At 54.5% G+C, this 22,784-nt stretch overlaps 1 protein-coding gene across 3 annotated transcripts in view; it reads left to right on the top strand.

The window, feature by feature from the left end:
* BABAM2 (BRISC and BRCA1 A complex member 2) overlaps window positions 1-19,329 on the top strand; it is a 358,405-nt gene extending 339,076 nt beyond the window's left edge. For 2 of the 3 annotated variants that reach the window (XM_059660252.1, XM_059660250.1), the window contains one exon: window positions 18,954-19,329. In XM_059660252.1, the coding sequence (XP_059516235.1) occupies window positions 18,954-19,279 (326 nt within the window). In that variant the 3' untranslated portion in view covers window positions 19,280-19,329. The remainder of the gene's footprint in view (window positions 1-18,953) is intronic. The other variant, XM_059660251.1, reaches the window with a different exon arrangement.
* Window positions 19,330-22,784: the final 3,455 nt, after the last annotated feature.

Here is a 22,784-nt window from a genome sequence, read left to right as displayed (position 1 = left end):
AAATAAATGATAATGGAGCATCCTGGCCAGTCCCTCCTGACCTTCTTACAGATGGTAATAATAAATAATAGTGCACTTATACTGCACCAGCACGGCTGTAAATGCTGCGCATGGTTTACCTCCTGGGATTCTCATAGCAGCCCATGAAATAGGTCCTGCCGTCCACCGATTTTACATTATGAAGCTGAGGCCCCCAAAGTGAAGTGGCATGTCCACCTCACAGAGTAACTCAGCACAGGAACTGAGAATACACATCGGGTTTCCTAGCCTTTAGACTGGCATTCTGCTCTCATAATGCCCTCTCTTCCTCAGATTGAGGAAGTTATCCCAAATTCGCCAGCCCCTGAGCCCAGCTGTCTGTTTAGAGCTGGAGTTTCTGGGCTCCCTGCCTCGGCTGACACTCGGGTTCGGTGTGCCCCGGTGTGGATCTGATTAGCTTCTGCCCAGGTCACAGCATTTTCCCATTCATTCATTCTTTCATGAAGCAGATGATTCTGGAATTCATAGCAGGTATTAGGACCATGCTCAGTGATGTCTTGGACATAGTCCCTGCCTTCACTGCAGTATAGGTGGGATGAAAATTCTGTTAAGTAACTCTCTTTCTTAAGGCAGCAGTGCGTGCAAAGTGCGGGTGAAGCACATAGGAGTCCTGAGGGAAGGAGATGATGTCTGTTTCTGAAATGAAGGAAGCTGACATGGAGGACGGGTAGGATTTGATGTGCAGCGATGGAGGGAGGAGACTCCTGCCCGGGGAATCAGAGGGCCTTGAGGCCGGATACACTGAAGAGTAGAGGAAACACACTCTGGATCAAACCAGCCAGAACTCCGCTCAGGTCCTACCACTTTCTAATAGTAGCTTGTTACCTCACATAGACACTAGTAACAGTCCTCTCTCATGGGGGTTGTGCGTGTTAGATGCAAAAATGATTCTAAAATGCCTGGCATTTTGTTGGTGTTCAATCAACAGTAACTATTGTTATTAACTGCCACACTAAGACATTCTATCCTTTTTTTAAATGGAGGCAATAAGGTTTTTCTTAACAAATTATGTGTTGATACAGTGATCTGCCTTGGTGGAGATACATAAATCATAATAGGTCCTTTTGGCGTTGGAAATACTAAGAAAGGCAGTAAAAACTGAGTTCTCTGGTCACGCCTGTGGAACTCTATCAAAGAATGTTTGTCCTGGGCCCTTTCCCCTTTTTTGCCACCTCAGTGCCCTGCACTTTAAGAACCCACTCTGTTCTCCAGAGCTAGGATTGCCAGTTTTAGGAATTAAAAATACCAGATGCCCAGTTGTATTAAATTTCAGATAAACAACCAATAATTTAGTATAAGCATATCTCATGCAGTGTTTAGGACATACTTATACCGAAACATCAGTTGTTGTTTATCTGAAGTTTAAGGTGGCATCCGGCACGGAGAGCAGTTCTAGAATCAGTAGGATAGTCTGTCTGACTGTACGGGGAAGGGAGGCTCATTCATTTCCTAGCCTCTCTCTCAGGTGTGAAGGCCTGATAGCAGACTCCAGCAGTGCCTTCGGGTCACTTCCTGGGTAGCGACATTAAATGCGGATGGGACCCATCCATGTGTGTGTGTGTTGGGGCAGGGAAAGAGGCGTTGGATGTTTCTTACCAGTGGTCACGTATTCCTGGCCCTCTTTCTTCAGAGCATTCAGACAGGTGGCAGAATGGAGACATGCTTCGGGGACTTGTGTCATGGAGTAAGAGCAAGGCCCCTCTCATAGGATTTCTTCAACTGTCCCTTGTGGTGGGAGTGACTTGCAACAGCCACAGCAGGCATGAAGGTAGCTGACCAAATGCTCTCTGCTCTGGTGAGTCTGAGGGTCACAGTATTGGAGCTAGAAGGACAGTCCCGCAGCCTTACTTTGGAAATGAAAACAAAGACCCAGAGAAGGAATGTCTGTGCCCAAGGTCACACAGCGATTCAGAATTCAAGTCTGAACTTGAGTCTGGGTGTTCGGGAATAATTTGGCGTGTGTGAGAATTCCCAGCACACTTGTTCGGGTGATTCTGAACCTTTTCTCTGGATTACGTGGTAGCCGTGGTTTCCAGATCTCCACTTGCCTGCGTGTCCTTGGCACTGCCACGTGCAGTTTGTGCTTGACTCATCCTCTCCTGCAGGCAGAGTTGGTTAAGCCCCCAGGGGCGATCACTGCAGCGGGGCTCCAGGGCACTTTCTAAGGCAGCTTGATCCTGGCCCTCCCCATAGTGCTTCCTTGCTGATCTCTGCCCCACCCTGACCCGGCGTTCTGTGGTTGAGATGGAAAAATCCACTTCAGAGCAGATGGCTTGTAACCTCCGTTTCAGAGGCATAATTGGCCACATTACATGAGGTGAAAATGAAAACAAAGCAGGGTGTAAGTGTGAGCAGAATGGCGCCCTTGGGCTTAAGAGTGACTTTGACCTATTCCTCCCAGACTAGAATGATTATTCTTGGGGGAATCACTTTGTGAGTGGTATCACTAGCGAAGAGGCATCAGCCCCAAGACCGGCTTTATCTGCACCCTCTGAAGGCAGGCCTGCTGCGCCGCAGCGCCAGCCACGTGGGAGCCCGGAGCAGCGATCATGGGATCTTCCACTCTTTATTTTCTTGTTCTTGCCACAACCTGTCATGAGACCAAGAAAACTTGTTTTGGAAATGCTGGATAGCCAAAACAACCTCTTCTCAGCCTGGATGAGAGCACGCGTCCTCTCTGACCGCTCATGCACTGTTCGGGGTTTGGCTAGCTGCTGACCGGAAAGAATGAATGTGCTGTTTCTTCTCACACTGTTCACGGCAGGTGCCAGCGCTTCCCAGGCCTCGCTTCCCTTTCCCCAGCCTCCGCAGGGACACGGTAAGACTGCCTGGTCTGACTGGTGAATGAGCGGCAGCAGCACATACCGAGGAGGATGTCACCCATGGCTACGTCTCGGTGGTTGTCTTTCCCGATCCTGTGGGGTGTTAGCCTGAGGTTTTCCACCTGCAGTGAGCCCATGGCTGGGCTGACCTTCCGCACTGAGGCTCCAGCCCCCCGCAGCTTCTCTGCTGCTCCTGCCCAGCCATGCAGGGCTTGGTCTCGGATCTTGGCTGCATCCTGAAGTGAAGGGATCACCTCACTCCTCTGCAAATAGAGGATTGGACGAGATAGAATTGGTGAACAGTAGCCTAAGGACACATAACCAGCTGCCTGTTTTTATAAATAAAGTTTTATTGGAGCACGGCCACACCCATTCTCTTACTTATGGAGCATGGCTGCTATCACTACAAGGGAGAATTGTAGAGGCAGTATACGGCCTTCTCGAAATCGCTCTGACACTAAGCTGGAAATGCCTATGATCTGATTCTTTACAGAAAGTTTGCTGATCCTTGGATTAGATAATCTTTAGGGTTTTCAAAGCCAGCTTTCTGTGACTTGTGGCAGTTCTTGTACCACCAGAGCTCCTGAAGTGACTAAGGGGCCAAATAAAAGGGGTGCTCTCTTCCTCGTGGTAGTTACAATCCAAGCATGCTTTCAGATTGTAGGAATCCATGAAGGGTGGGGGCTTGTTTTGCTGCATGTCTGTATTTGTTTATTGGCCTGATGACTGTATCCGTGGTGTCCGCCAGTTTTGAAAAAAGGCGCCCGGCTGTGTAGGTCTGGCTGTATTCAGTGGCATGGTTCAGGGTGGGACATTTGTATCTACATGGAAGAGAGCGCTCATTTGTCTGCTTGATGCCCATGACAGGAAATGCTGCCTTGAGAACTTGTATGGCTGCCCAAACCCCATGCCTGGGTTGTGGGCTCGATCCCCAGTGTGGGGCGTGCAGGAGGCAGCTGATCAATGATTTGCTCTCATCATTGATGTTTCTGTCTCTCCCTCTCCCTTCCTCTCTGAAATCAGTTAAAATATATTTAAAAAAGAAATGCAAGAAGGGGTCCTGAAGATGCCTTAAAAACGCAGAGACTAGGAAAGAACTAATCTTTCTAATCTTCTAATTTATAAAATGTGCATCCCAGCTACAGGCATCCCAGACCCACATTGCAGATACTTAGAGGGAAGCTGGAGTGCAGACTTGAACAGTCCTCTTCTCAGGGCACCCTGGCCTATAGCGAACATTTGTGCAAACTAGTAAAAGGCGCCCCCTGTAGTTGGTGCAGAGTTCCACTAGTATCTTTGGGTAAGAAAACCCTGTCTCTTCCTATGGGCACATAGCCCTGGGAGAGCACAAGCTTAGCGAGTGGAGCAGGGCTAGCTCTCGGGGAAGCAGCTGCACCCCCAAATGCAGCAGCTACTCCCAATCCCTGGTATCCTGGAAGTCTGTGGGTCTTCTCACAGGGGCCTTGCTGGCCAACAACAGGTTAACGCTGCTTGGCCTTGTCTTTTGAGACCACAGCGGCCTGGGCTGATCCCCCTCGCAGCGGGCAGCGCGGCAGCAGGAGGTTGGCTCAGAGTCTCGGGCTGGAAGACAGTGCCCATGGCCGGGATCACAGAGACTTGGGCCTCTCCCAGCAGTCACCGTGGGCCCTGATCTAGCTTAGGGCCTGGCTTTCCTCTGCCAACTTCTGACCTCAAACTGGCTCAGCTTAAGGAGTGCACATGATTTTCCACACAGTTATATCTCAAAGGTGGCATGCTAGCAGCACAAAGAACTGTGTTTTAAAAGGTCCGGAATAGACAAGCTCACAGCGGTGGGACTGACCTCACTCCTGAGGCATTGGGTTACCCGCTGCCCAGCGTGTGCAGTGACGACATTCTGCCGGGACACCCCGCTCGGCAGGCTGTGTTGTCAGAGCGGTTTTGAGAAGGCTGTTATGAACTCTCCGTGGGTGAGACGGCTTTGTGGTCAGATCTGATTTCCACCTCTCAAATCACATTGGAAACTGTACTGGGGCCAGCCATGTGGGCACATTTTGAAAGACTCCTAACCCAACCCTTTTCATTCTGCATCTATCAGCGGTTCCCAGCAGTTCAGAGGCTGGAGAATTGGGAAGAAAGAGAGGCTGGGAGCCCATGGGAGCCAAGGAGTCAACATTGCTTCCAGTCCCCTTTCTTGGTTCTGAAAGGCTACGGGGAACAAGAGGGAATGTAGTTTGCCATGGCTTTGAGCCCCTAAAATTTATGTGCAGGCATCATGCTAAGGAGCAGTGAGAGTCCTGTGGACAAAAGCACTTCTCACTGTGCCCTAAAAGATAGGAGAGGGAGGCTGGAGGGTGGGATGTGGGCATCAGTGCAGCTGCACCCTGTGGGGAAAGCTGGTGGGAGCCCAGTGGAGTCCACATGGGGATTAGCCCTGAACGCTAGCGGGGCACCAGGGGCCCAGGCCTGAGGAAAAGAAATCCCCCGGTTAGCATATGTTTTCTATTTTAAAAACTTACCATTCTGAGTCACCAAACTCATAATATGCCCCTCACTTTTAGCTACAGATGCTACAGCCTGACAGGGGGTTGGGAGCAGGACTCAGCAGGGCCCTTCTAGTAGAACATGGGTGCCCCAGGGCCCTTCTAGTGGAATGTGGGTGCCCCAGGGCCCTTCTAGTGGAACATGGGTGCCCCAGGGCCCTTCTAGTAGAACATGGGGGCCCCAGGGCCCTTCTAGTAGAACATGGGGGCCCCAGGGCCCTTCTAGTGGAATGTGGGTGCCCCAGGGCCCTTCTAGTGGAACATGGGTGCCCCAGGGCCCTTCTAGTAGAACATGGGGGCCCCAGGGCCCTTCTAGTAGAACATGGGTGCCCCAGGGCCCTTCTAGTAGAACATGGGTGCCCCAGGGCCCTTCTAGTGGAACATGGGTGCCCCAGGGCCCTTCTAGTAGAACATGGGGGCCCCAGGGCCCTTCTAGTAGAACATGGGTGCCCCAGGGCCCTTCTAGTAGAACATGGGTGCCCCAGGGCCCTTCTAGTGGAACATGGGTGCCCCAGGGCCCTTCTAGTAGAACATGGGGGCCCCAGGGCCCTTCTAGTAGAACATGGGTGCCCCAGGGCCCTTCTAGTGGAACATGGGGGCCCCAGGGCCCTTCTAGTGGAACATGGGTGCCCCAGGGCCCTTCTAGTGGAACATGGGGGCCCAGGGCCCTTCTAGTAGAACATGGGGGCCCAGGGCCCTTCTAGTAGAACATGGGGGCCCCAGGGCCCTTCTAGTGGAACGTGGGGGTCCCAGGGCCCTTCTAGTGGAATGTGGGGGTCCCAGGGCCCTCCTATTGGAACATGGGAACCCCAGAGCCAAGCCCTTTCTGCTCCAAGCCTGTGGCCACAGAAGGCATAGAAGACCCTTCAGGGCAGGCATGTGCCATCGCTGGGCACTAGCTTGGATCCAGGCCCCACTCGGCCTTTACCACATGCCTCTTTCATAGAAAGATTGTTGCTTGAATTAAAACGAGGTAATTTTAAAAGCATATTATGAAATACGAAGTATGAAGTTAATTCATTTACTCATTCAACAACTACTGAATGCTTACTAGGTACAGGCACTAGGTCAGGCAGGGGCCCCAGGGTCCCAGGCCTCCCTCGTAAACAGGAGATATCATATAGATGTTCGCTGAGTTAATGTGACGTGGGAGTTCCTCAGAGTGTGCTGATGTAGCTATGAGGCGGGAGTGGAGGGTGGGAGGAAAGGAAACGAATGTGGTTTGAGTTCTTACCATGTGCCTGGCCTGTTGCCTCACGATAAATACCCCATGGGTCCTCTGGGTCCATTGGAGAGGAGCATATGGAGACTCGGGGAGCAACTTTCCAGGACACACAGGTCGTAAGTGACAGAGCCGAACTGGAGTTCAGTTCTCTCGGACTCCAAAGTCATGCCCCTCCCTCGGAATTGGGTGGGAATGGTTGCAGGGCATTCTCCTTGCCACAGAATGACCCCGGCAGGCTCCCTTCCTACTCTATTTTTCTCCTCCCAAGGATCCCCAAGATCAATGATCCAGACAAAATCTAAGCCAAAAATGATCACTCCTGATTCTAAGCCAGAAAGCAGGAATCATGTGAAATCAAAGCAAGCCAGACCCCATGCTCCCAAGGCGCAGGGTTTAGGAAGACACTAGCCTCCAGTGCACACTGGGAATTCCTTCCAAGGTCAGCCACTTGAGAAAAGTCTCACCCGAACCAAGGACTCCTGGCAGAGGGAGGGCGGTGTCTTTCAGAGGCATTAAGCCACTAGCAAGGACCCAGGCTCATTCAAGGAGTTGTTGGTTTCCTCAGGAGATCTGGCTTTTTGAAATAAAAGTACAAAGGATTTCATTTGTCCTCTGGCCTGCCCCAGTCCCGAGGCCTCCATTGCCTCTAGCTCCTTGGAGAAGATCATGGAGCTCTTGTCCTCATGTTGGTTCTCGGCTCAGCATCAATGCATCCCTCTGAGGCTTAGCACCAAGAATTTATCCTAATAAAGGGTACAAAAAGAAAAAAGAACCGAAGAAGTTATGTCTGGCTTAGCCTCCAAAGCGGGCCCCTGCAACCAGTCATTGCCTGGTTAAGAACAGGTTTAGGAAAGAAAGGTTAGTTATTCATTTAGTCAGTCCATCAGCAGAAAATTGGGGGATTGCTGTGGTGCTGAGGTGCAGCCCCCAGAGAGGAACACAGAACCCTCTGGAATCTACTGAACTACATTCAACGCTGGGCTCCAGGGGCCCAGAGCAGCAGCACTCGGCGAGCACCTGCCCCTGGCTCGGAGGGCAGCCTGGCCTTGGAGCCCAGAGCATGTGATGGAGGCCCAGCTGCCCCTCACACATTCAGTTCACAAGGCCCCACTGAACCTCCGCCCAAGGCTGATCGCAGAAGTCAACAGTGTGTATACAAGAGAAATGGACCAGCAACCGCAGGCAGTTTAGGTAGGATTGTTTGTTCAAGAAGGCAAAGGGAGGCCCATGGGTGGGGGTTTCTGGGGAACAGGTTTCAGTTCAGGAGAAGGAAGAACTTTATAACCTAGAAATGCCTGTGAGTAATGAGCTGTCCCTTACAAAGGATCCACAAGCAGAGGCTGGAGTCCCCTCGGCAGTGCTGTTGGGGCAAGTCCTGTCCTGGACAAGGTCCTGAGATCTCTTCTCACGGTGAGGTCTCCCATTCGTACAAAATGAGTGGCTCAGCAGGTCGCGCCATGGAGCTTCAGAGGCAGGACAAAGGACTGCGGGCCGGGGGTGGAGGGCCTGTGGAGGGCCTGCTGCGCTCCTGCCAGGCCGTGAGGGTGGGTAGGTTTGGGGTAGGTAGGGAGCCCCCCAGCATGTTGCCTGGTTCAGGAAAGTACCCTTTACCTGCAAAGTGAAGGGACTCCTACTTAGCTGGTTCCCCGAGTTGCAAAAGGGAATTAATTATTGTTTGTGATGCACATTAAGATCCCCCGATGAAAGGCCTTGTATAAATGCAAATTATTATTATTGTCATTAAAGGTGCTAGACGTCTGGCCTGCTGGATAATGCCCTGGTTTAGCTCTGAGCAGAAAAGAAAGTGAACCCCGGGCAGAAAGTTTGCTCTGCTTTTCAGAGCAATGGTGGTGAGAAGGAGCTGGCGAGGGGCTGGCCCATGACGGAAAGTGAACCCCCGACTCCTGGCCAGGGTTAGCAGGAGCTCCCTGCTCTGGGAGTCAGGCGTGTGTGTCCTCTGAGGGCAGGCCCTGCTTGGGTTCACTCCTTGGCCCCTGCAGGAGCCAGCCCTTTACTGGCACAGGAGCTAAGCATGAGTGAGTGAGTGAGTGGTTGTCGCTGGTCTGAAGGGTGGAAGGAAAATGGCCAGCATGGATGTTGGCCATCTATTCTTGGGGTCCTATCTGGAGACAAAGGGAAGAGGGATGGAAACCTCACACAAGTGCAATGTCTTTGACGATGCTTATTAACACTCTTGAGGGAACACCTTTAGCAAAGCACAGCGAAGAGGTCGTTATTAATTATTGCTTCCACTTAGGAACTGTCTCTGGCTAAAGTGGTTGGATTGATACCACAGCAATAATTAAAATAAGGATAATAGTATATTAGACCTGGCAGTGACCTAGGGAGCCATCCCTCTGGGACACGGCGAGGTGAATACTCACCAGGTCACATAGGGGTAACAAGTGGGCCAGAAGCACAAGTCAGGCCCCCCCAGTTCTAGGCCACAGCTCAGTGCCGTGGGATAACAGTTCCTACCATTTTGAAGCACTTGGCGATGTAGTAGTGCTCAGCAACCTGGAGAGTCTTGCGATGCCACATGACTCCATGTAAAGGACCTTCTGGGGCCCAGCATTTAGAGGGCACGCACGGTGCCTCCGTGCGCCTGGTGAATTGCACTGCCTGTCCTGCTCTTTCTCCCCTGTCCCCGGCCCTCGGAGGCTCATTCTTCCAGGTGCCTTAGTGCCTCTGGAACCAGATGGGCAAGCGAGAGAGAGGGAGTCAGGTTCATCCCTTTGGTCCATTGTTACTACAGTCGTAATTCTACTGAAAAGCCACCCAACGCAGGTTCCTAGAGAGGGATCAAGACACCCGTCGCCACTTCTGACACGCAAACCTACAAGAAGGAGGACCATGTAGAAGGGGTTGTAAGAGCAAGTGTGTGTGTAACAGGAGTTGACAGTAAACAGCTCTCGAAATTCACTCCCAGGCTGTTGGTAATTCCAGATCTAATAGAGGAAACTAAAAACGAGCTAAGATGTTGTTTGGGAGGGGGAGGGTCACCAAATAAAAAAAAATTAGATACCACCTATGTCCCTCCTTCCTTGTGCGGATGCGCAAGCAGCGGTGTGCTTCGGTGTGGATCCCGCTCACTCCCGTGCTCCCTCCATGGAGATCCTGGCCGTGAGGAAGGAGGTGCGCGTTAAGTCCAGCAGTGCTGGGTCACAGATAGCACTGCCACCACCCAGTGTGCGACCCTCACCGAGTTACCTGCATCTCTGAATCGCAGATTGCTCCTTGGCAAAAAGAGAGCCAATAATACCTCACTGGTGGCAGTGACAGCTGGTGAGTAGTAGGCACCTCCCCTCCTTTATGCTCCCAGCATCCAGACTTTTACCACAATCCACAGGAAGACATTTATTTTCTATAACGGAAACAAACATTTCACACAAAAACATTTCTCCTTGCCACATGTGATGTACTCTGCTCCTGTTTGACTCGATTTCAGTGCTGTTCAGGACCCACTAAATCGATTGCACAACACTCGTGGGTTACACCCATCATCTGCACAGGCCTCGTTGATACCAGGTGCGGATATCACTTTCCCACCGTGGATGTATGATCCTCCTTTCCTTTCTGTCCTTCCTTCCTGCCCCCTTTCTCTGTAACTGGCATACGGGCCCTCCCCCTGCCCAAGTCCTGCCCTCCTGCCAGCCTGCCGTGGAACACCACCCAGCCGGCCCCCAGGGGCCGGGACGCCAGCAGGGAGGGCAGCCGCTGGCAGTTTCTTTATCTGGAGTTGCTGCTTCTCCACCTGTAAGCCCCAGAGCCAGGCATCTGGGGAGGTTGTTTCAGCTGCCAGGCGGGGGATTACAGTGAAAAGAAGAGGGACCATGCCATCCTGTGCCCCTCCCTGAGACCTTCAGGGTATCTGTGAGCACCCAGCTAGGAGGGCGAGTACCCAGAGTGCTGGAGTGACCAAACGCTGTGCCCAAAAGACCGCAGGTGGGGCCCGAGGCGCTGCGGGCGGCATGAGCTACAGCCTCTGGATGCTGAGAGTCCAGGGGAGAGACCAAGGGACAGCCAGCAAACAACACAGAAGCCAGAGAGGCTCTCAGGGAAGGAGAGGGTGGTTTCGTGCCCCAAAGAGATGGTCTCCTACGTGTTCCATCAGCCCTTGGGGGGCCTGGCCCTTCCATGGAGGCAGGTGCCTGGCAAGACTGAGCAGAGGCTTTGGGCACCTCCCGCCAGAGTGTGACTTGGGTCCTGGACCCCACAGTGGTCGGGACTCACACCCCGCATGGTCAGCTCTGCTGGGACCCTAACACTTCCTCTTTGAGGCTCATCCTTTGGTTTTTCCCCTGTTGCTGACTAAGACGGCAAGGGTAATTTGTGATCGTGGCCGTGACTCACCACCACTGGACAGGCGGCAGCTTCTCCTTCACGGTCCAGCACAGGTGGCCTGCGGAGAAGCTCTTCTCCCGGCCAGGCCTGTGCAGTGACCAGGCATCCTGCCCGGGCATATGTGTGGCCGTCAGCAGGAACCTATGCTGAGCTCCTGCTCGTACAGCCCTGGGCAGACTGAGCAGAGGTCTTGAGGTGCCCACTGCCAACCTACCTGCCACCGGAGGCACACCTGGGAGGCACAGATGGGGAGACAAAATAAGCATAGGCTGCCCCTCTGCTCTGGGGTCCCTGGCCCAGGCAGCATGACCATGTTCCTTAGTCCCCTGTACCCACTATCTGGCCTCAGCCCAGCCAGGTGCATGCCATCATCTTAGCTGACCCCCCCACACACACATCCAGGTCCAACCTTTCTCAGCGGCCACATTGTCACCCCCTCCTCTCAGCCTCTCATCTGGTAGGTTCTTGATGGAAACAGCATCAGCCTGAAAGTCAGGAGACTGGAGGACTGGCTCAGACTGCGCCTACTAGCTCTGGGGCCTTCAGTCAGCCCCGGGACATTCGTTCATTCATCCATTCATTCATTCATGCACCAAATTGACATTCACCTGCTGGGAAGCCCTAAGAAAGGTGAGCGTGGGGCTCCAAGGCTGAACCGGCCCCACACTCTGCCTCAGGTGCCCACGAGGGGACCTGTGCTAACAGCTGTCACTGTTATGAGCCATATTCAGTTTTCCCTTCCCTGTACTGATTGGACAATATGAACTCTGAGCTTTCTTTTTTTTTTTTACAAAATTCTATAATTCTACATTCGTCTTTAACTGAGCCAAATGTTTACGTTCGTTTGAGAAAGTTATTGAGCGGCTGTATGTTGGGTAGTATTCGTGAAGCTGGGGTGCAAAGATGGATGGATATGACACGGTCTTGCCATCAGGGAGCTTCTCCTGGGTGTGGGAGAATGGTTGGGATGGCAGACGTGTGCACAGAGATGGAGCCCACAGCAAGGAGCAGCCCCGTGGCTGGGGGAGGCTCGGGAGCCTGAGAGGAGGACTCCCCTGCCCCTCGCTGTCCCGTGGCCGCTGGCCCTCTCTGCCCTCCTCTCCTGCTTTTACACTGCACCAGGGATGCCCGGGAGCAGAGGTGCTGGCAGCCCTGGGAGCGAGGCCTGGCCCTGCCGCTGAGGAAGTGGGCGCAGGCTGCTGTATCCCCAGGAACTGGCCGGGCTTGGGAGACTCCGTGGAGTGCCTCAGGAGAGGGAACTACTGGGTAATCTGACCAGTTTAGAAAAGCATTTAAAAATACCCTATGATTTAGAAGGAGCCAGATTTCATCCCAATTCTTTGATGTCTAGATTGGATCCCAGTTGGTTGTTTATTGAAGTTCTCCTAAACAGCTCTTGATTTAATTCAACACATACTGAGACTTCAGTCGCAGCCATATGGCCGGCGAGGAGCCCGAGCTGCATAAGACGTAGTCTAGACACCAGTCTCTACTTCTCAGGTCAGAGCAGACCATCTGGGCCGAGGTTGGGGGCCACGTGCCTGGAATCCAGCAGAGGGGAGGTCGGTTCCAGCTCAGGACCAGGCACCGCCGGACCCCGAGCTTGGGGTATTTTCTCCTCAGTATGAGACCAAGCCTTTGCGTTGCGTGTCCATGTTCTTGATTTGAAAGTTTGGACCCTGAACATGAACCCGGCCTGCTCAGAGGTTGGCACATTTAGGGAGGCTGTGGGCGTGTACTCACTACAAGCACTTGTTTGTTCCTCAAGCCCACACTACAGTGCCAGGCTGACATCGCCCAGGGCATGGCTGCAAAAAAGTGCCCATTGCGCCAGGCACTGGCTCACCAGGCCACCCAGAGGTGGTGGGCAGTCTGCACAAGGGCCTTTTGGGGGGTTTGGGGTGAAGGGCCCTGAAGTAGAACCAGTCTCTCTGTAGAGACCTATTATAAGGATGACCCCTTTTGACATGGGGAGAGGAACCCCAAGTGAGTCAGTATTTGCAGTGGCCATTCATGACAATGAGGACTAGACCACGAGGCATGATTAGCGGGACTTGTCATTCACTATTTACAGGACTGCTTTGATTTGCAGACCACAATCAGTCTTCATATGACTGATTGAAAACATGTGCCAGTTAAGTCACCGCTGCAGAAGAAAACTGGAAAAAGAAATGAGCCTTGGATGTTTGGGAACTTGCCTCTATTTGCCAAAATGAATTCTGACTTGATTAATATGTTCTTGGTTTCCTGACAATGAGGGTCGTGTCCCCGAACCACTCCTCCTGCCTGCCCCGCCACCACATTGGCCTGACTCTGGCCAACATCATACGGCTCATCTATGATTGTCCAGAGAAAAGTGTTTTTGATTTCCAGAGAGTCTACTTTTGGTCCTGTTTTGGAAGAAGGCAATTGTTTAGGCCCTTGCAGAATAACAGGTCCTATGTGAGCGAGGCTAAAGGCGGCAAGACCACAGCACCCTCCACGTGGCCGTGCTCCTGTGAGAGGTGCTCGGGGGGGCCCTGGGGTCGGAGTGGCATCGGGCAGGCATCTCGGCGAACCTGCTGAGCTTGTTTCCCACTGGCAGGTGGGAGCTGGTGTGAGTGGCAGCCGGGTCCGCGCAGCCGCTTCCTGCGGCTCCTTCCCTTCCCAGAGTCCACCTCCTTGGGCTTTATAGCCTGTTTTTATTTTCACTTCCTTAAAGCTGTACTGATTCAGATTTTCAGATGTTGACTTCGTGGACTTTTGTTCTTTTGAAAAGGTTCATTTAATAAATTAAAAACTAACTACAGTAGGGAAAGCCCTGCTGCTGAGACCTTGTTGAACAAAAATTCCTAACTGCCTCCCCCAAGGTCTCTGAGGATGCTCCTGGCGGCTCCCTGTAACTCGCTGCAGGGGCCCAGAGCGCCTTCCCCAGACACGGGGGACTATTGACTATCTCATGCATTGTTTCCCCTATCAACTCACTCCCGCTTCCTCACTCCAGGCCTCCTCTCATGGGAGGGCAGTGGGCTGGCCCAGGCCTTCCATCCCTCACAGGAACTGCCTGGGGTACCACCATCTTCTGCTCAGGGCTCTGCAGTGCCCATCACTAACCCTGCCCCATTTGTGCAGAAGTATCCCTGATGATGGCGATAACCACCACCCCACCGCGCACACGGCCACCACTTACGACACATCAGACCCTGGGCTTGGCTAGTGCCCTGATTTAACAGAGGAAGAACTAAGACACAGTGAGGTCACATGGCTTACACAAGGTCACATGGATATCCTAGAGCAGTGGTCGGCAAACTCATTAGTCTATAGAGCCTAATATCAACAGTACAACGATTGAAATTTCTTTGGAGAGCCAAATTTTTTAAACTTAAACTATATAGGTAGGTACATTGTTACTAACTTAATGAGGGTCCTCCTAAGCTGGTCTTTACTAAAAACGTCCTCAATCTGATTGAGGTACGTTTGCTGAGGTCGACCCTTCCAACTCTCCCATCCACGCTCATTTTGTATACTTGTTTCGTCTATCTCCTTTCCGAAAACCGACTTCTGCGCATGGGCCACGAAGTTTCAATCCCACTGTACGTGCGCTCCCACACGTGGTATTTTGTGGAAGAGCCACGCTCAAGGGGCCAAAGAGCCGCATGTGGCTCGCGAGCCGCGGTTTGCCGACCACTGTCCTAGAGCCATAGCTGGATGGCACGTGGAGACCATCAAGTACAGATCTTGTTACAGCTGAAGAAAGTGAGTCCCAGTTTCCAGTGACCAACAAGCCGGGGTGGGGACCAGAACCCATGTCTTCTGCCTTGTGGTTCAGTGCTTTTTCCACTTCCCCACTGTCTCCCCTTCGTGATGCATACTATCCTGACCAGAAAACGGTCAATTGGAGGCCAGCTTCGATGCCCCCACCATGGGCAGTCAGAGTCCCATGATTCTTAAACGCCTTCCAGTCCACAGTGTCAATTCCCCCTGGCCAAGCCTTTGACCAGAGCCCCTCACAGGCGCACCCAGCAGGGTGGCAGGAGCCAGCAGGGCCTGCAGACGCCTCCACTGCAGGGCTAATCCTGAGAAGCCACGTGTGTCACCAGCAGCTCTGCACTGGATTTGAGATGCAGTGTCCCAGCAACTCTGCTGGATGTTCACCCTGAGGCCGCCATCTCCATGCCTCCACCTGCCAGCCCGGTGTGACAGTGAACAGTGCAGGGAATGATGAGCTGAGGGCAGTGACCCTGGGACCTCACCACACAGGGTCCGACTGTCCCCACAGACTCACGGCCTCTTCCTCTCAGACCCAGCTCGGTCCCTCGGTAACAGTTGGCATCTATTGACCATCTGTTATGGCAGCACCAGGCTAGGCCTCACTCCCCCTGAGCATTGCCCTTTAAGGTAGGCATCATTCCTCTCTTGTAGGAGATGAAACTAAAACTAAAAAGGGGGGTCTCTTGCCCAAGAGGTTCTGCCAGTAAGGAGCAGGGGTGGCGGGCTCCAGAGCCCACACGCACTGCCCGTCCATCACAGCCTGCCATCTGCAGGGCCCCGGAGGTCACCAGGCTCGGCTCCCTGCTTTGTAGATGAGCCCAGAGAAGAGCTTTAACCCTGGACCCAAGATTCAGAAGAGTAGACCCTCTGAGCATCTCAGTTCCCTGCCCCTGCTCCACAGAGTCTGTCTGCTCGGCCCCTGCTGTGCCTGCGAGCTGAGACCTGAGCCAGGAGCCAGACCTGCTCCAAGTCCTGGAAAACCTTCCATTTACTCTCCTAGCCTCAGACCCTGGCCTTGCACTGAGTTCTGATTTTGTAAAACCGGGTGCAAAGGGCCTGGGATAAACAAAGGATCAGAAACTTTCCTCGTCCTAAGGCATGTTGAGCTCCAGTTCATCTAAAAATAAACTCCAGTGTGAGGAGAATGAGGGCCCAGCTGCCTCGGGTCCCTTTCCTGCCTGCAGTCTCTGCCAGCCGATGGGGAGGCGAGGCCTGCCCTGCTGACCCTGCAGCACTTTCAGAGCTTGCCATACACTTTGTCTCTGGGTTAAAGAGGTTTTTAAAGGTGACACATAACTAGTGCTGATGGCAATATATACTTGGCAGCTCTCCATTTTCTCCAATAAAAATGTGAAATAAATGAAAACAGTGCTTTAAAAAAATCTATCTGTGGCTGGGAGCCGTTGTCATTTCCCCGCCTGTAACCGACTTCACGGTCGCTGAGCGAGCAGCACTGCAAGCTGGTGGTCTCGTGCCTGTGAGTAACCTTCTCCAGGCTCTTCCCTCCATGGCACGCAGTAGGGCTGCGGGAAAGCCCGGGGCAGAACAGGAGCCTGCAGAGCTGTCTGAAGCAGGAAGGAGCTTGCTGTCAGGCGTGCTCCCTCTTGACCACAAGGAGCAGCCCCTTCCCCCAGAAGTTCCCCAAGAAAACCAGGGCTGCTCCTTCCTCCTCCACGCTGTCTCTTGGCCTGTCCCCTCCTCACCAGGGGGCGTCTCCTCTGCTTCATCCCGGCCCCCCTGAGGACCAGGAGAGGCGTGTGCAGGGGTGGGTAAGCACTTAGGGTCTGAAGTCTCAGAGAAGGTGACCGTTCGGACCGTGTTAGCAAGATGAGGATGAAGGAGGGGCTTGATCTTTCTTTCTCACCAATTGTTGGCAGTTTAAAGTTGGAGAGTGGACGACATTTTCTTCTTCGGTACCTGAGTATTAACATTCATGTGCTTCTGGGGGCCGTCTCTCACCTTAAACAGCATGTAGTGGACACGCCTGAACTGCTTGCAAACGGGCGGCCCTCAGTCGTCACCTTAACGACAGCTGCCACGGGCCTGCTGAGCGCGCAGTGGCAGGTGTGGGGTCACCGGGAAGGGACGTGCTCTCGCTTCCTAGGGCTGGCAGGCAGCCCAGCAGGTGAGACATGCGCGCAGGGGACTGGCGCCCTGGGAGACGCACAGTGTCCACGTGCAGGGAGAGGACCGGCCGGTGGCCCGGGAGGACTTGCTGCGAACAGGGCCTTTGGCCTGAGTGTGGAAAAGGCCCCATGAGGGGAGAGCAGTGGCTGGATGGGAGGGCGGAGGTCACACCCGGGGCTGTGAGGGGCTTCCCAGGGCCCGACATCCCCAGCTACACGAGGCATCACAGTGGGGAGACTCACCTGCAGCTTTTCTGGGAGAGGACCCTTAGCTTTCTTAGCTTCTCGGGGCGGGCGCGGGGGGGGGGGGGGGTGGGCGGCGGACAAGATCCCAAAACTGTAACGGAGGTCGCGGGGACCTTCTTTAGAGTGTTGTGGAGCCAGAGTGGAAACCACTGAGTGCGGCTGGGCGTTTGGGGGCGTGAAGATTCTCGGCCGGTGGTGACGCAGAGGTGAGGGAGGCCTGTGTCCAGCGAGAAACCGCTCCTGCAGTGGTTTTGTTGAAAGGTAACAAGACCGAGAGCCAGAGGGTATCAGGAAGGAGGGGACATTCGGGGGGAAGAGGGAGGACCTGCAGGGTGAGTCCACCCCAGGGCCTGGGGAGAGGTGGGAACAGAAATGCAAATGGGCCAGAGCACTTTCAAGTACCGAAGCATGGGGAGCACTTCTTTGGGGACAAACACGCTGAATGGCAGAGAGACAGCAGGCCCCGGGACTGGACGTTTGGGCGAGGAATGGGGCTGGAGACCCAGACTGGGTGGGTCTCTGCTGCCGGTGGTGTCGGCAGGCAGAGCCTGGGGCATGGAAAGCAGGCCAGGATGAAGGAGACCCCAGGGGAGAGCTGGTCTGGGAGTGGGAGCTCTGGGTGCTATTGCCTCCTCGAAAGAGAGAAAGAGGTGGTGGTGGGGGGGTGGTCCACTGGTTAAGTGCTGCAGAGGCTGCGGAGGTGGGACTGAGGGCAGAGCAAAGCCGTGACATTGCAGAGGGCTTGGGTTGACTTGGTGCTGGGGGGCAGGCAGGGGCCACCCATAACTGCACTGGGCTGTGATCAGGGAGGGCCCCCGCCCCTGCAGGAGGATCCCTGAGTTTTTCTGGGATCTGCAGTGCCACGCGGGTTAGAACTGCACCCTAAATAAAGTGGACTGCGGGCTCCCATGGGGGAGGTACATGAGGCCTCTGCAGTCCTGGTGCCGAGTCCGCTTGGTGGCTCTTGCTAGTTCACACCGCAGTTCTGGGAGAGCCACTTCCCGATAAGTACGGCGTGACTTCTCTGCTCATACAAGAGTGAGGGGTGGGAGAGAGAGGTAGGAGGCAAGCCTGGGTGACCAGGCATGGGGTGCCCACCCAACCTGTCTAGCTTCCTCTCCCTCCACTTAGTGCGTTTGGTTCCCAGCTCCCAGCAAGCCATCCCCTGCCCCTAAGCCACTGCCCCTGCTGTCTTTCCCGGGCACCCCTGTAATGCCTGCTCCCCCTCCGCCGGCACTGATCACCCCAGGTGGGTGCCTCCTGGCACCTCCACAAGGGCCCTTCCCACCTCAGTTGGTGTTACCTATGTGTCTGTCTCCTCTACACTGAGACCTCCTGTGTGGCAGGTGCCATATCTGTGTCATCTCACAACCCCAGTGCCCATGCCTGATGTACAGCATAGGCCCGTTTCTACAGATTCCAATCTGGGTGCCAGAGAGGCAACGGCAGAAGGTGTGCCCCTCCCGGCAGGAGGCTTTGACTGACAGGGAGGGAGGGTCCTCTTGATGGCCAGCCTGGCTTTATTTCCAGGAGACCAAGCTATATATATGGTTGGGAATAAGTGGAGACCGGGATGACTTAGAAATCCTTTTAATTAGACCCTCTGTCTGCATGAAGTTAACGGTCCGACTGAGTGAAAAGTGCAACCTCTTTATGTTTCAGACGACGAGAACGGCGGGTGGTTGGGTGGTCAGTCTCTGGCTTGTCGCTTGGACAGGCCTTGCCTTTGGGCAGGGAAACGGCTTTGCATCGGAGGGAAATCCAGCCCAAGATGCCTGAACAATAAATAACAACTGTCCTGCGTTAGGTGGGGAGCTCCGCGTCGCCCTTTGCCGAGTTGTTTGTGCTAACACAGCTCCTCTCCCCTCTTTCCCACCAGGGCTTATTTCAGAACCTTTGTCCCTCAGTTCCAGGAGGCAGCGTTTGCCAATGGAAAGCTCTAGGAAACACCAGTCTGGAGCGGTGGCCAGCCAGACTGCTCTGTCCACATGCGTGTCAGCACATGTGCTGCTTCCTGGAAGCCACTTGGACCGTCTTCAGGCAGCGTTTTCACCCCACATAGCAGCTTCGCGAGCCCGCCTGGAGCCCACGCTGGGGCTGGCTGCGGTGAGCTCCTGGAGCCACCACCCATCCCCCCCTCGGTTCTCCCTTTGTTTCCTTCAGTGTAGTCCTGACTTGGAAGAAATAAAGTCACAAAAATCATGATGCAATATTTTTCCAGGGAAAGTAAGACATCATAAATGCACACACCCTTATTCTTTGTCCCTAAGACCTCTTGTAAGTGTTAAGACTAAACCGTGTGTGTGTGTGTGTGTGTGTGTGTGTGTGGTTTACATTTCCCACCATTTCCCACTGGGGCAGTCCTCCACTGGAAAAGGCGCTGCCCGAACCAAACTGACCAGCCTGCACGGTTTCAGCCGTCCACTCAGCCAGGCCCAGGCTGCAGCTCAGAACCACTGGGTCCAGCACCAACGCCCTCCCAACCCCTACAGCTCCCTGTGCACGGCCCCTCCTGACCCCGAGGCTGTTGTTCAAGTTTGCTGAATGTGTGATGAGTGTGTCCCTCTCCCCCCCCCCCCCACCCTCGGCGGATGGGAGAGCTCTTGGGGCACCTGTAGCACTGTGGGAATTAAACCTGAAAGTGGGGTCTCGGGGGTTACCTCTGGCAGGTCTGTGACCCGGGCTCAGACCTGGCAGCTCTGCACCATCCAGGAGCAGAGCCAAGGACCGTCTGTCCTAAGTGTGTGGCTTATCGGAGCAGGACAGGCTCTCAGGAATCATCTTGTTTGCACCCAGGCCCTCCCCCTGCGGCTCCCTAGTGTACAGAGCAGAGAACTGAGCCCTGAGCTGTGGAGAGTCTTCCAGATCAGCAGCAGAGCTGGGAGCTGGGAGCTGGGAGCCAGGCCTCACTACTCGTCACGGCTCCCCTCCTCACACCAGCTGACTACAGCCCGCTTGGCAGCTTTACAAGAGTCGCAGCTCAGCAGAGCATTCTTCCGCCCGAAGGCTCTCACGAAAGGAAGCAGGACCTGCACACGGAGGCGAGGGACAAGCGCTGCCCGGCTCCCCGGCTCTTCCTTACACCACCTGCCTCCTGGGGGGAGGTGAAGCGGCCCCACCTGTGCAGGCTGCATGTGCTTTCACCTGGGAGCCCAGCTTCCCCGGGAGCCTGCATGGGACCAGCGCAGTCCTCGGTGGGGACTGGCTCTCCCTCCTGGATTCTCGGCACCAGGAATGTTCTCAGAGGCCGGAGCAGAGCTGACAGACTCCAGCTCGGCCACCAGCTGGACAGCTGCCCGGCTTGGATCCTTTACTGCGTACTTTGCCCCGGCCCTGAAACCTTGGGAATTCCCATGACAGAAGAGTCCAGGGTCCACCTCCCACTCTGGAATTAGCTGGCTGGGTGACCTTAAGGAAGTCCCTTCTCCCTGTTCTACAAGGACTCAGCCCACCCGACTCGCCCGGGAGCCTTTAGAGACTTGCTCTGGGCCCCCGCAGGGTGCGGAATGGGAGCTCGCTCGCCAGGCCCAGGCCCCTGGTGTTGATAGCACTCCCAGGCGATGGTGCTGAGTTAGGGTCATGACCCCTCAGCCAGCGGACTGCCCCTCTACCGCAGCGCATCTGTGTGCCAAGCTCCCCTCTCTCTGCTCCATAACACTTAGGTTTGCTGGGGCCGCCCTCCCCACGTGGAGGGGCTTGGAGGGGCTCGCTGCCCGCAGAGCCGAGAGCTGACTGAGTCAGGGTTTCCTCGGACCCAGGAGGGGTCCCACTCCAGGTCTAGCAGAGGCAGCGGTGGGAGGTGGGCAGCCTGGCCCCTTGCATTTCAATAGCCAGTCAGTCACATCAGCAGTCAGCAGTGGGCAGTGTGATCTGGGAGTGGCCCTCTGACCCCTGCCAGCCTCGGGGGTCCACGGAAGCTCAGGCTGGCCGGTCGTTAATGACGCCAGCACGTCTGCCAAGCGCACACATCCTCACTCGGAAGTGCTGCCGCTCACTGCATCTCAGCACAGCCCCACGGCCGACCTGTGAGGCAGCCGGGGAGGAAACGGCGCAGAGAGGTTGAGTGAGTTACCCACAACCCCCAGCCAGCCCTGCCAGGTCAAACTCAACCCAGGCTCCTTCCTGGCTGGCGATCCAGTCATTTTTCACCTACGTCCACGACTCTCTAGTAAACCGAGGCTTATCTTATCTTTCCCAGTAAAGGAGGGTGTACTACGGATAAGCTTGAGTGTGGATACAATGTGATTTTTAAAAAGACTTTCCGCCCCCGAAGCACAGGGGGAGGGTTCGGGGAACCAAACAGAAGAAGGTGATAATAGCAACTTTGTATTTCCAGCGCCTGGGATTCAAACCAGCACTTACGAGATTTTCTGTCTTCCCCCACCCCCAGCAACAGAAGCAGGTGGCGCTTGTAAATGGGTGACAGCCACCTGTATCTGTTTAAACACTTCTTTCTAGTCCGGCCTGTCAGGGAGCGTTGAACTGCACACGGGGCGCAGCCCAGGACTAATTAGCAAACGGCTACAACGTGCTTTGAAGATGAAAAGTGCGGTATAGGAGAGCGCATTATTATTACCACCTAAATCCTGCCTGCGACTTACCTAGCCCTCTCATTTCAGCGAATCTTTAGCTCACACAGACCAGGAAAAGGACTCGGATATGTTTACTAATAATACCCCGAGTGACCAGGGCATCTCCTGGGCCCGGGGCAGGAGGCACAGGAGCCCTGGTGGCCCGAGGTCAGCCCACTCCTGCCGCTCAGCTGGCTTCCTGGGGACCCACCACCTGCAGGCAGGCGTGCTGATTAGAGAGGCCTGTCTGGGAGGGGGGTTGGGGGGCGGCGGCGCAGCTGGCGCAGCTGGGAAGAGGATGCGCGTGAGGAGGAGAGCTTCTGTTTGAATCCTGCCTCTGCCCATTCCGTGCCTGGTAAATACTTCACAAGCAGTTTATGCAGGAGGGCCCTGATTTGTACTGTTTGGCAATTCCCCAAGTGTAAACACTCCCACCGTGCTGACTGGGGCCCGGAGTGTGAGGTCGCAGGACGCAGGCGGCCTCGCCGGGTGAGTGGGCTCCAGTGTGGGTCTTTCCTGAACCTGAGTGTTGTTTTCCTCACCGATAAAATGGGAACCAATAATGCTGCTTTATGCATGCAAGGAAAGTACACAAAGCACCAAGCAGGGTGCTTGCACACAGAAACGCTGGCTGAGCAGTGGCTGTCACTGCAGACCAGAAAAAGGATTTTCTGATGTTGACTTTGGCCTTCATCTAAAAAGTCAGAATGCCCCTGTTAGAAAGTCCTGCCAGTGACCCTTTCTGGATTACTAGGAAGACAAAACGATGAGTCATCGTGATGTTAGCGAATGAGAGATTAGACGTATCTGTGGGAGTTCCCAGACCCTCCCCCCCGCCTCCGCCCCCCTGCCACACACACACCCTGGTCCTGCTCTAACACTCAGAACAAACCACCCACTGACCTGCTTGTTCACCCGGCCCGTGCTTTCCCACGGCCGGACAACCAGAGCAGCGCAGGTCACTTTTGCTTCTGACTCAGTTTCAGTTCCTGGTGGCTACCAACTCTTGTTTTGGGGTCACAGCCTTGCCAGGGAAACAACCACATTCAGAGTGCCTCTTGCCTGGGCCTATAAATAGAACTAGCCCCAATCCTGACCCAGTTCCTAGGGACGGGCTAGTCCCACCATTCTTAGCATGG

The sequence above is a fragment of the Myotis daubentonii genome, chromosome 12, assembly GCF_963259705.1.
Source record: "Myotis daubentonii chromosome 12, mMyoDau2.1, whole genome shotgun sequence".
In the NCBI taxonomy this organism is placed as follows: Eukaryota; Metazoa; Chordata; class Mammalia; order Chiroptera; family Vespertilionidae; genus Myotis; species Myotis daubentonii.
This window is presented reverse-complemented; position numbering and strand designations above follow the sequence as displayed.